The sequence below is a fragment of the Platalea leucorodia genome (genome assembly GCF_965183815.1).
Source record: "Platalea leucorodia genome assembly, chromosome: Z".
Taxonomy (NCBI): Eukaryota; Metazoa; Chordata; class Aves; order Pelecaniformes; family Threskiornithidae; genus Platalea; species Platalea leucorodia.
The window spans coordinates 57025203-57039503 of record NC_138858.1 but is presented as its reverse complement, the minus strand read 5'-3'; the positions used below and the strand labels follow the sequence as shown (position 1 = coordinate 57039503).

The 14301-nt window shown below is 43.6% G+C and overlaps 1 protein-coding gene across 1 annotated transcript in view; it reads left to right on the top strand.

The window, feature by feature from the left end:
• The window catches only part of LOC309602238 (neuronal acetylcholine receptor subunit alpha-7-like), a gene marked incomplete at both ends in the record, with an annotated part of 69713 nt that overhangs the window by 39979 nt on the left and 15433 nt on the right, over positions 1–14301 (top strand). The window contains 3 exons of the mRNA XM_082335630.1: positions 2880–3047; positions 5065–5259; positions 6557–6643. Coding sequence (XP_082191756.1) covers positions 2880–3047; positions 5065–5259; positions 6557–6643 — 450 coding nt within the window. The remainder of the gene's footprint in view (positions 1–2879; positions 3048–5064; positions 5260–6556; positions 6644–14301) is intronic.

Here is a 14301-nt window from a genome sequence, read left to right as displayed (position 1 = left end):
TACCCTCATATCACATTTCATGTGCAATCCAATTAGCTCTTTCTTGAGAGTGGAGAGGCATGTGACCACAGGAGACCCTGAGAGCAGCACTCCCTCTACAGTGAAGTCCTCCCTGCCAGGCTGAGGCTACAACTCCAGGTGAAAAGACAAACTGAGACTGGTCTCAGCCAGCCAAACCCTAGTCTCAGCCTGCTTTCCATCTGTATTGCCGATTCGGTCCCTGTAGGGCCCAACAGCCAGGACCTACCAGCAAATACACAGGCTATCCCCACAGTAACTCACTGTGGTGGACAACAAATACCCAGACTTTGTGTCACAGCTTCTGGCAGACTGACCCCAAGCATGTCCACAGGGCCCACCAGAGAACAAGTGGTTCTTCCTTGAAGACTGGTCCTCTGTTGGTCCCTACTCCTGAGACCCCTTAAAGCAGCCCTGTGGTTTCACTGGGACAGACCCGTGGGTACGGTTACTCTCCAGGGAGGAACATGAGACAGGAATAAAATTGGCATGTACCAGAGCAGAGCCTTCTCCATCCCTCCAGGTAGGGAGGTGATGCAGAGGGTGCCTATATGGGCAGATCTAGTGTCCTGCTCATCTCTTGGTGAGCTACAAACTCCATGGTGAAGAACTGGTTACTGTTGTGGTTTAACCCCAGCCGGCAACAAGCACCACGCAGCCGCTCACTCACTCCCCCCTGGTGGGATGGGGGAGAGAACTGGAAGAGTAAAAGTGAGAAAACTCATGGGTTGAGATAAAGACAGTTTAATGGGTAAAGCAAAAGCCGTGCACGCAAGCAAAGCAAAGCAAGGAATTCGTTCACTATTTCCCATCGGCAGGCAGGTGTTGAGCCATCCCCAGGAAAGCAGGGCTCCATCATGCATAACGGTTACTTGGGAAGACAAACACCATCATGCCGAACGTCCCCCTGCCTTTCCTTCTTTTTCCCGCAGCTTATATACTGAGCATGATGTCATATGGTATGGAATAGCCCCTTGGCCAGTCTGGGTCAGCTGTCCTGGCTACGCTCCCTCCCATCTTCTTGTGCACCTGGCAGAGTATGGGAAGCTGAAAAGTCCTTGACTAGTATAAACACTACTCAGTAACAACCAAAACATCAGTGTGTTATCAACATTATTCTCATCCTAAATCCAGAACACAGCACTATACCAGCTACTAAGAAGAAAATTAACTCTGTCCCAGCTGAAACCAGGACAGTTACTTAAGAACCCAAGGAAAGAGTAAAGAGAGAAAAAGTAATAATGGAAATCTGTTGTGTAAAGGATAGGAAATCCTTTGTTACAGGGATTTAACTGCTGAAAAACTACTTTGCAAAATTTTAGAAGGAAAAAGTTGATAATCGGCTTACTGATCAGCAACAAGGGCTCACAGAAGCAGCTAGATTAATGAAGACACTGGAAAACATGGAGGAGTGGAAAATACAGTGTTTCCAAAGCTTCATGAAAGTTTTATTTCCCATGACTCTGAGAGCAAGCTGTACTCACTGCTACTCTCCATTAGAGAAACAAGATAGGTGGAGGAGTAGAGAGAAAGGCCAAGAAGGCGACAGCTGTCCGCTGTTAAGGAAAGGAGCAGAGCCAAGATTCAGGAGATATTGGGAAAAAAACCCCCATGTAGCCGATCCAAAAATGACCATGATGGTGGGAGTCAGACCTCCCAGAACGTAAAGGGACAAATTAAGGGAATCCAGCCACCCCAGAGCAGCAGTGTTTGTGCAGGGACATTGTCTTGCACACATGGTTATGCCACAATGCCCTCAGCCTTTGCAGCAGCAGACAAAGACAATAATCAAGGATCTCTGTTTTGGGGATTTTATCTTCAAAAGGCAAGGCTCAAGCACTTACTGCAAAACATCAAACTCTGCTCAGTTAGCTGACTCAGAGCTAGGATTCACGTTATGTGGTGTTTTAGGGAGCACACAGAAACAATTACTGCAAATAAGTAGACTAAGTGCAGCGTTGGAGATAATTTTCCAATGAAGCAGAAGCTGCCTCTCTTTCACACAGTGCCTCTGAGCTGGCCAGCACACAGTGAACTGCTGAGGTAAGGTGAAGGCTGCAAAGCTGCAGGCCCATGGGTGTAAGGGTTTGCAGGGATGACCTCTATTCTTTGCCACCAGCTGCCAGTGATGCAGGCTGCACAGATCATCTTCCCCACTTTCCAGGCCCTCCATGCTGCCAGGCAGCTGGGGAAGTCCCACAGCCACAGCTGTGGCCCCAAGAAGAAAGTTTGGAACATCCATTAGTTGTTTTTTTCTTCTCTCAGCTGAATAACAAAACCAAGAAATAATTAGACTGCAACAATATACAAGTATTAATCTCCTAAACTGCTTAAAATGTCCCATGAAATAGTGATAGTGGACTAGACACATCCAGAGTAAGATTCAAGGCCCAGGTTAACATATAGGAAATAAAGGCCGGAACCGAGCAAGGTTTAGCATAACAATGTATTTTCAAGGGACTGTGGGTCTAATGCAGGGCCTGACAAGGAATGCCTTTCAAAGACCTTGTCACACTACTTCCAGCCACAGCGTATGGACATCTATGTACAGCACTGCCTGTGATTTACCGGGGCCAGCCAACACTAGGAGAAAGGCTGGGCTGCTCCTGGGTGGCCAGAGTGTCCTGGGCAACCTACATCAACGATGCAGGGAAAGAGAGAGGGATCTTCACTGGTGCTCCAGGAAAGGAGGTTATTCCATCATGGCAGCACCTTCCACCTGTGCTACTTCTTCGGTTACCCCATGACTACATCACACAGACTTTTGGAGAAGAAAGTTGCTCACTCATCAATTGGACAGATAAGGGTAGAGATGAATTGCACCCTGCACACACGTGATTCTGATTGATTTCTATCCACAGGCATTTTGAAGAGCACATGTTACATTGATGTCCGCTGGTTCCCCTTTGACATGCAGAAGTGTGATTTGAAGTTTGGCTCCTGGACTCACAGTGGCTGGTTGATTGATCTGCAGATGCTCGAGGCTGATATTTCCAACTACATCTCAAATGGAGAATGGGACTTAGTGGGTAAATTGGCTGGCCTAAAAATTTTCAGTAGTCTAGTTTTCAAAGGCAAACCCCAAATATATAGAAATGATCAATCCCACTGAGACTTGAAATACAGATATTAAAAGTTTCTATGTAAGAGGCAGCAAAAAAAGAAAAAAATCACAGATCAAAGACAACCTTTCAGCTGCATTCATTGAACTGTGTCTGAAAACACTGTGTTCTGAAGCAGTTGCCTGCAACTGAGTAAGTAAATGAAATCTACTGGTTCTGATGTATTTGTCAGTACTGAACTTGGATGTGTCTCATGTAGGTGAGCAGAACACTAATATCACATCTACTCTAACAGGTCAGCCAAAAATTGATTGGTATAAAAAACACTATTTCAGCAAAATTGGAATGAGCTTTTACAGACATGAATCTCTCTCACCCAGAAAACCATTGAAGTGTCTACCAGTTCATAATAACTGTAATTAACTGCAGTTCAGTATGTCTGCAGGTATATTCCATTCTGTGCTTTGGAGTATACCTGCATTTTTAAAAGAATCTATGCCCAGTACTATTTATTCAGAGTGAGCTCCTAGTGAGTTATTTTGAACCCATTTATGTAGGTGTAATTCAGAAGCAATGCTATGGAAATTGATAGAGCTTAGGCCACCCTAAGGAGACCCTGCAGAAGGGACATTTCATCTTCTAGTCTGGATATGTAAACAGGGAAATCACTGTCACTGACCAACTGCGTGCATTAGTTTTACCATTCAGAGCACCTGAGAAGTAATACAATAAGAAACATGATTGGTATTCAGTTTCATGAGAAGCTGAAGGACTCTCTAGGGAAGTCCAGCTAAAATCTGTCCATTTCAGATCACTCCTGACTTTCCAGTGCTCCTTTATAGTGGTTACTTCTGTCCAATAGCTTTGCATATCTGATTAAGAGACTGGCCTGTAGTTTATCTGTCTTCACCCTGACCAGGGGTGGACAAAACTGGCCCTTATCTAGCTCATATGACAAAAGTATTAAGTAACTCCTCAGGTAAGCCATGGCCATATCCTTTATGGAGACTTTGCCACACTCTTGCCAAAAATGTCACATCTTCTGTCATATACACAGAAACAAAAAAGAGGTGAGCTATGGTGGCATGAAAGATACAAGGTACTGAGTTCTTCCAGCTCCCCTAACATTTCCTGTGCTGCTGCAGTCCCTGCCATGCAGCATCTCAGACAGTCTATTGCAGCTGGGTCACGATGGCCAACCCTGCAGTACAGCTATATTGGTCAAATATGTCTGTTAACCCTCAGATATGACAGACTTTAAGCTTAACTTGAAACGTCTCTTGAAAATTAAGCCATATCCTTTTTGTTTTTCCTGACAAAACAAAGCAAATGTGTATAAGAGAATGACAGAAAAATAAGAACTGGTGGCACTTGTCACACAGAAAATCTGCTGCATGGCCTACTGAACATGGCCTCAACTGTTTGTCACCATTTCCTGGATGCAGGAAGGCAGAATGCACGTTTTACTGAGTTAATCTTTGGCAACTGCTTGCAAATCTTTCCTTGTTGAGGCTGGGATGCTCAGAACGGTTTTGATCTGGCCCAGATGAGCTTTCTTGGCTAAGCCAGGTTCTAATGACTCAGAAGGCATGAAAATAAACCCTAGAAAACACAGAAGGCGGACTAAGAACAGCAGACATCTTGCACTATTGCCTCAGACATTGCTGAAGACATTGACACACTAGGAGTTACCTTGGCTTATTTAACCCTGTAGTGATGTATTTCAGCTTTCAGACAACACTGAACAGAGGCACGTTGTCCTTTGTCCCTTTTAATCTATTCATCCATGTGTGCATCATTGGCCACAAGTCTTAGAAAATGTCTTTTGCCTGGTAACCTATTTGGGGGTGTCTTTTCTCCCTTACCAATTGCCACAGGACACTTCAAAGCACTCTTCAAAGCACAATGTGTGGGTAACCCCATTCCAAGGGGTTACCTGGGAGTCGTGCACCTCTCCCCACCGCTCTGATCTCCCTCTCTGTAGGTGTCCCAGTAAAGAGGAATGAGATGTACTATGAATGCTGTAAAGAACCATACCCAGATGTGACATACACCATCACCATGCGCCGACGCACCCTTTACTATGGCTTGAACCTACTCATTCCCTGTGTTCTCATATCTGGCTTGGCACTGCTTGTTTTCCTTTTGCCAGCCGATTCAGGGGAGAAGATTTCTTTAGGTAAGTGCTAAAGAATTCATTTATTTCATAAGCATTTCCTACAAAATGGAAAATAAATACCTCACAGTGCTTGATGAATGAAGATTTCCTTGGAGGAGCAATAGAAGAACTTGTTTGGTTGCAGAAACCAGGGTAACAGCTTTCTGTATAGCATTCACACATCCTATGCTAAACACTTTTAAAATCTTTTGGATTTTACCCTGGGATGAGGTAGAATTTGTCACTGGCACAGGCAGCAGTGATGGTACTCTGTCATCCCTGTTGTTCTGTTCTTTAAGTACATCTCAATGCATTTCACAGCTGATTAACTTTTTCAGGTAGGACATACTAAAACACAGAGTGAAGGATTGTGAGCAGCAGCAGCTGGGCAATGGATTTTTGCCTTCCAAGTTCAGATCCTGAAAAACCAAGCTATGAGTCCTCCATGAATGCAAAGCAGTGACAGCCAAGGAAGGGCTAAATGAGATTTACTGTTGTGTGTGTTGATAAAGACAGGAGGGGTGCTTCTAAGAGAAGACAGGGGAGAGCTGGAAATACACAAGACTGGCCCAGATGAGACCTTAAAAGTTAATTGTGCACAATTCCAATCAGGAAAAAGACCTTTAAATCATATGAAATGCCCTCAGTGTTAGTAGAACAATCAGGGATCTGGCCAGCCTGTCTTACACGAAGTAAAACACAGGCTATGGGGGATACAATTGCTGTCTATGAAAGACGGGATGGAGACAAGGAAAAAGAATTATTTGAGCTGAAGTACAACGTTGACACAGAAATAGGAAATAATGTTCATGCATTGACCTTGTGATTTCTCAGCACCAGGGCAGTTAGGTTTAGCGACAAGTCTTTCCGGACAGAACAAAAAGCTACTTTTAAAAAAGCTGCAGCTCTTTGGAGGGTGTTACATAATATGCAATAACCAAAAAGTAAACTTCATGTCTGTGCAAGTATCTCCTAGCCCTTAATAACCATCTGGGCTTTGTTTGCCCTATGTTTTGGAAAAGCAATGTAGTTTACCAGTTCTGCAAGCTTCAGTTCACTTGGCAGGAAAGATTTCTCCATTACTTTAAGAGGAGCAAGGCTTTGGGTGTAACTGAGAAAAGTGAAAAGACAGCAGAAAAAGTTGCATCCAAAAATGCTCTGACTTTGTGGATATTCTCATCTGCGCTGACAGACACGAAGTCATGGGTTTGGCTTAGCCGTAGGTCAGGACAAGGTTATATTTAACAGCAAAGACATCAGAGGAGCAGCTGCAGAGTTCATGTTCCTCATTCCTGCCCTCCATGTTCACTCCCTGCAGGTATCACTGTCCTGCTTTCCCTGACGGTATTCATGCTGCTTGTGGCTGAGATCATGCCTGCAACTTCTGACTCAGTCCCACTAATAGGTAAGTTGATTTTCTCTGCTCTGTGCACAATGTATGATGCTTCTCAAGAATTGTTCAAAGCCTATTTGAGGACTGACTCTTTCTGTTACTGTAGTTTTGCATTTCAGCAATGTCAGGAGTAAATTTCTGTCTGAGTTTTACTGTTTGCATGTATGAAAAGTGCCTACATGAGGGATACAAAAAGGCTCTGGAAATATCAGATAAGCTGGTAACTGCAAGGATTGAGGGGACACAGATTCAACACACAACGTGGAGGTTTGGGTAGACAAAGCACGAAGCCAACACCACTAGTGCACAGGCACGAGTGGGATACTGGAATAGTACTCAGCCCTTGCTCTGGATTCATAGAGTCTGTCTGTAAAGTCCCTTCAAAAGCTCTTTGGATGAAGCTGCGTGCACAGAGAGCTTTTGAAGGTCTCAGTGCTGCTGGCTAGAGAAAATTCATCTTTCTTCTTCTGCATCACCCACCCTCCCTGCTGCTATGCATCTCTTCCCTGCCTGCATCCTTCTCCTCTTCTTTCTACCGCAAGAGCAACTCAAGGTATGACAGACAAAATACAAATATATTGCTGGAAAATGTTTAACATGTGCTGAAAACTATGGGACAGATTATCATCTTTGGTATGTGGGCCAGACAGACATTGTTACATCCTCTGTTTTCATAAGACCATCCCTTTACCTTGATCTCATGGGGCCTCAGTTTCTCAGCTGTGAACTGGAGAAAGCGTTATTCCCTGATGTCATAGCAGGGTAGAAAAAATAAACCTGTTCTGGTTTACAAAATAAAGTATGAGCACCACAGGAAAACTCAGAACTTGTTTAATTATCATCTCCTGAGCTAAGGTCTATCTTTGTGTACAAATCATAACTAAAGTACACATTCCAGACAATAAAAATAAACAAAGTATTCAACAATATATATATGTGCTGATGGAAGGTGCACCTCACCATTGTATAATTAAAGTTATATCATGAATAGAACAAAAGAGCATTTACTCAGACAACCTCATTATCTCACTTCAAGGATTAAAGCTCAGACCTAACTGTCTGGTGGGGAAGGAGGGTGACTATGCAACAATAAGGGCAACAATGCCCGTAGACAAGAGTTTCTGAAAGCCTCCACATAACTTGGACATCTTATTGAAAGTGAGCAGGATTCTTGCCTCTGAGTCACACAGGAGCTTCCAAAAACTTAACAAAACCTCTCTCTGAACATATACCTAGGACTCCACAGAGGCAGATAAAATTTTAAGAGAAACTTTGTGTGTAGGGAGGAGACACAAGCCATCTTGGACCAGTCTTCACATAATTTTTCTTTGTGTAATACGTAACGAAAGCTGTTTGGAATTAGTAGAGGGATGCATTTGCCTATGCCCAGTCCACTAGCTTTAACCAGACCAGTTTCTACTGATACAGTCCCCTATCACAGAAGGTAAGATTTGTACCAAGAAAAGCTATGAGTAGTTATGTATTATTACAGATTTTGATGCTGTAATAACAAATTAATTTCTACTTATCACATCATAGCTAAGTGAACATCACATATCAGAAGAGGGTGAGGGGCCTCAAGTCCTCTTTCTCCAGGTGAATATTGGCTCAACTATTAGGCCGTCTCACATCTTTTCACCCTTTTTGGATCACAAAGTCAAGGAGATCATAAGGGAGTCTCTTCTCACAAATATGCCTTGTTGACAGCATGTATTGTTGCAAGTTTTTTCCTAAGGCCCAAATAATTCGAGCATATAAAATGTATTAGAAATGCACCTCTCAAAGTTGTCATGTCAGTCAAACACAGTCTGTTTCTTTCATCTGTTCATCAGACAAATTTTATATTGTGAAACACTGTAAAAGAATAATCCTTGCACATAGATGCTTTGCAACACCCTGGAGACTGACCTCAGGTATCCAGATGAGAGATGTCTAAAACAATCCTGTGGCTACTGTCATCTGATGCTTCCCTGTTACAGCCCAAAAGCAAACTGAACCTTGACATACTGGGGTGCACTCAGGCTGCATGCTCTGAAACTCAACCATCCCTGTGCAGTGGAAGCTCTTGTTTTATAGGATCACAAGATAGTTCAGGTTGGAGAGGACCTCAGGAAGTGGAAGACTGTGTTAAAAGCCTTGCTGAAGTTGATGTAAATGACATCTACTGCTCTCCCCTTGTCTGCAAATATTGTCATTTTATTATAAAAGGCAATGATGTTGGTCAGATATGATTTATCCTTGATAAATGCAGGTTAGCTGTTCCCAGTCCCAGCCTTCTCCCTCAAGTGTCCAGAAATGTTCCCCAAGGACTTGCTCCCCAATTTACCAAGGGACCAAAATCAGAATGGCAGGGCTGTAGTTCTCTGGATTGTCCTTTTGGACTTTTTTTAAGATGAGTGCAACATCTGTCATTCTCCAATTGTCAGGGATCTTGCCCCATCTACATGGCCTTGCAATGATACCCTTAGGGCTATTGGTTACACCTATATGGTCCCATGGCCTTGGGCAGGTTCAGATCTCACAATCAATCCCTGACTCCATCATCATCCACTGCTGGTTGTTTTCCTTGTCTTTGAACCACAGAGACATAGGAGACCTTGATGGTGAAAACTGTGGCAAAATACGCACTGTCTTGGCCTTATTTCTGTCCAGTCGCTAAATCATCCTCCCCATTCAGCAGCAAGCCCATGTTTTCCTTGTTCAGCTTTTTACTGTTTGTGTAGTGATAGAAACTCTTTCTGTTGCCCTTGACTCCCTTGGCAGTCTCAACTCCTGAGATTTAACATGCTAACACTGGCCCTAATGCCCAGGCAATGCTTCCAAATTTTCCTTTTGCAGCCTGTCCCTGTTTCCCGCATTCCCCCCTCTTCTGCACTAGAGCTCCACCATGAGTTCCGGCTTAGCTATGCTTATCTCCTGATGTGTTTGCTTATTTCTCTGAGTAATAGAAGGGACTTCTCTTCTACTTGGAGCCTACTGTACTTCAAGCCCATGCAGTTTTATTTCAGAGCTTCCTCCAGTGGGATTCCAGCTACTAGTTCCCTGAAAAATGAGAGGCCTGTTCACCTGAAGTCCAAGGTCTATACTCTTCTGTTCTCATTTCTCACTGCCTTGGCGGTCTTCAACTCCACTATTTCATAATAACTACAGCCTAGGCTGGCATTGATTATCATGTTCCCAACCAGTTCTTCCTTGCTAGTGAAGAGCAGAGCCAGCTGTTCACCACCTCTTGTTGGCCTGTCCTGTACTTGTATCAAGAAGTTATCACTGACATCCTTCAGAAATCCTCTTGACCACTTGCATTACACTGTGTTGCCTTTTCAGCAGACATCACGGAGGTCCAAGCCCCCTGTGACAACCAGGAGGCTTCCCTGAGTTCCTTTAACAAGGCCTCACCCCCATATGTGGATATGGGTGTTTGGGTGGTCTACAATTTACTCCAACCACAGCATCACTCTCATTGGCCTCTTCACTGAATGTGACCCACAAGCTGTCCAGCAGCTCTCATCCATCCCATAGAGGAGCTGCTCACATCCAAGTGGCTCCTTCACATAGAAGGCAACCCATGTTGTCTTTGCTGTCTGTTGCCCCTGAAGACCTTTCTGGTAGTGAGAGATGTCCCTCCACATCTCAGTTGTCCCAGCAATGTTATTGTTTCATGACCACGTGCAGAGTTCCAGTTGCTCCTGCATATTTCCCAGGCTTCATGCATTTGCTCACTCCGCAAGTGAGCCCCTCCACCACATGTGGGAGCAGAGATGCTCTGAAAATGTGACCCCATGCACTTAAAAATCTGCATTATATTCTTAGAGTTTGGGTTTTTAAAAACAACATGCATCCACACATACCTGGACCTGGATGAACACTCCCAGCCTTTACTAGTACAAAAACACTAGCGCCTAACATGCTGTACCTCTTTGTTTTCTCTGCCTTCTGACCTCAGCTTTAACTACTTAACTGTAATAACATGGGAAATTCTCAGAGCTGCTCTTTGGAGTGTCTTTGTTGAGGGAGCAAAGGAAAGCTGGTCTAATATGACACCAAGAAAAGAACTAGCTTCTGAGGTCTGGTATATTTGCAAAGTATGGAAATCATATCCCAGTTCTTCTTAGTTGAGGCCACTCTCCCTTGACCTCAACTTACATTTACAATAAATAAAGAACCTCTCAGCCTAAATAATCACAAGGAAGCAGGTAAGGCAAGACACTTGCTTTTTTTCTACCTCTCTGCTAAGTGGTTTCCTGCTTCCTTGGTATGTCCTCTGCATTCTCTGTTCATAAAGCTGCCCAGAGCAGAGACTCTCTTACTCCACATGTGCAATTCCCACACATGATGGACTTCCATTTCTATGTAGCCAGCTGACTGCTGTGTTAATATACCCTAAAAACAAGCCAAATTCTTTTCTGTAAAGAGCAAATGACAAAGCTTGGGCCTAGAAATCAGCAGCAGGCTGCTCAACAATTTTGAACAGGACCCTGCTTCTCGTCTACACTGCAGGGTGATGGGTAGAGCTTTCCTTTCCACAGTAAGCCAGCCCCCTTCTGTGCCAAGAAATGTTCCAGTTGGACAGACTGTGTCACTACATTTGCCCCCTGCTCTCACTCAGCTTTCTTGGAAGCTTGCATTCACATCAGTAACTAGCTACTCCTTGCCCAGCAGCGTGTCTGCTCCTGTCTTTCTCCAGGAAAGCCTCCCCTTTTGGGGGAATAAGATGTTTCCAAAAACCAGTTTTCAGCAGCATGCATACATGCAAAGCAAGGCACGGCAGTCTTTCAAAAGTTGAATCCTGCCCTTCTGCAAACTCTTCTGCGATGCCAAAGAAAGAAGTAGTCTGGGAACCAGCGCAAAGATGCCTCTGTTTCTGTTTAAAAAATTAACCACCCATAGCAGCAGAAACCAGCTCAGCCATTTGGATCAAAAACATTAAAGTCCCATGACATCTACAAACACAACAGTTTGGCCAGAATCCAACAGAAGGCAACCATATGAACAAGGCTTGTTTCATTACAGCTTCCTGGAGGTTCCTCCTGGCACTTAAAATCTCCAGAGTGTAGCTCCTAAAAGACTTTCAGACCATAACTATAGAGCACCGGCTATGTCCTAAACTTACCATTCCTATGGCTTAATCATTCCTCATAGGAAGTGTGTCTGGCTGCACTTGTGTTTTCACTTACTTTTAATTTCTCTCTTTAAAAATACTTTTATCAAGAGTCTATGTAAGTAGACAGCAGGAGTTGAGGAAAGGCTATACAGAAATGCAGAGAACTCCAGATGTGTTACATGCCTGAAATTACTGGTCTGAGTGCACTAATCACTGGGTAAAATCATAAAGCCTGTGTGATACAGCTCAGGTATATGATAACAATTTTTCTTTCTATGCAATTATGCACAGATTTTTCTCACACTATAAATGCCGGTAGTTCCATGGGGATTTCATGCACCTTCCTGCCCCTACCACGTAACACCATTGCACCTAGTCTAGCATGTTATGTAAGAAGGGATATCCAGGTCCCACTGTGTTGATTTCCTCGTTCAGTGACCAAATCAAAATTAAAGTTTTCAGCAGCATGCTGTTATTTCAATCAGAGCTTTTGTACAAGCTCATGTCCTGCCCATTGAAACTAAAGGCTTAGGTAATTCATCTGAGAACTACATTTGAGGCATTTAGATCTAAACTGGAAGGGCTTTTTTATTTCTGTAAAGACAATGTGATCCATGTAAATAGCACTGGATAATCAGATCTGGTTTTGGTAATGGTTTTGACTATCTCTGAAGAAAGGATGAGTTCCTTTCTTAGGCAATAGACATACGCCTGAATTCCTTTTTTTTAAAGAGCACTGTGCCTCCCTGTTTACAGTCTCCATATCCCTAACCTGTTTCATTAAACTATGTTTTCCATTTGAAAGCAACCTTGTAATTAAGGCTAGGAAATCATGCATTAAGAAGTCACTAAGGAACAAGTTCTCCTAAGTCAAGACAGACTCCTAACTGTAACTCTTCCCCTTCATGACTATCCTTTGACTAGAGCCTTCTTAAGATTACACAGTTGGTGGTCATGCTTACCCATATCCAGCTTACCTGATAAAGCAGTGACCAGAATCTCATTCATCTTACACTGCAGTAGGAATGTCTTCAAAAATCGGTGTCTCAGTATAAGCTGCTAGTGTGGACTCATAGACTTAAAAAAAAGTTCACCTCCTAATATAATGTTTAGTTACTACCAAAACCAGCCAGTTTTTCAGAAAGATAGATCAATCCACAGCCCATCTTAAAGTCAGACAGGACCAAAAGACATTGCTCTGGAAAACTGAGAGCAAACACAGTTATGAGCATAACCAGCACAGCTCCCTGACCCTTCTTTCTCCCTGCCTGCAATATCACCTCCAGGGGGGAAAACATTCAGGGCCACATGGCACTGAAAAATTTGTAGCTGTCCCCACTTCTCTCTCTCCCTCTGTGATCCCAGCTGCTTGCAGCACCAGATGTTTTGTTTTTAAGAAAACACCATTAAGCCCCCACCCCCTGTAAGCAGCAGGTTTACCTCTTCTTCCACCCTGCAGTGAGACACAGGCTGGGGGGTCCCTCCTCCACCCATGCACATCCACCTTGCACTCACCTCAGGTTTACTGTGCTGCAGTCCCACTGCTATGAGAACAGGGTGACACTGTGCAGAGACAGACCCTAAAATGCATACTTTGAAAACCCCACGTAGCTCTTTACTCTCATATTAGTCCAAAGCTACCGGAGTCTTTGAGTTCAGGCCCCAGGTGGCACAGAAAGTACAGTCACACAGAGAAACAGCTAGCAGCACCCACAGCAGGACGCTTTCAGCTTGAGACCGAAGCTGCAATAAGCTCCAAATTTGCTGCTCTTCCTCCACCCTAGCCAGTGCTCTGAGGAAGTATCATTTTCAAAGTACTTTGTCAAAACAGATAAGGCATGCTTCTGCCCAAAACCCAAATCTTGAAATGAAATGTTCAGACCCCTCAGGCCAGTCAGATGATTTGCTTCGCCCATAAACACTTTTTACACCTGGAAATTCAAGGCATCCCCTTGCGCAGGAGAAGTGCTTAATAATTTTGGTTGTTTTTCTGTGCCCAAATAACTCCAAAGTGCTGCAAATCATTATTTCCTTCCAACTCTCTCCAAAATAACACCATTGGTTTTGGATCAAGAATCTGTATTTTGCTCTAAAAGGAGTTTTATAGCAGGAAGTGTGGAACACCTGAAAGCTGGCATGTGCAGAGAGTGTTTGAAAGAGGAACGTGGGGCTCATGAATGTGAGACACTGTCAATTCCTATGATTAACATCCACGTGATGCTTGACACCTTGGCTAGACGTATCATACAGTGCACAATAAAAATTAAGTTATCTTCACCTCCAGATAACAAAACTGCATTTCTTTCTGTCTTCTTTTGCTGAGTTCCTCTGCTTGCTTCTTTAAAAACCACAACACTTACTTGCTGCTTAGGGCTCTACTATCATGACTTATTTTCAGCAGTGTCCCCTTCTTGCCACTCTTTATCATGCCTAATGTTATTTCAGTAAGAACGCACATTTTATGCTGTGAATAAATACGTTTGCAGCAGATACTTGGGGTGATTTCTTGCAGTTAGTCATACAGCAAACAACTCTGCAAATTACTAAGACAAGGAAGCAATGTGGTGCT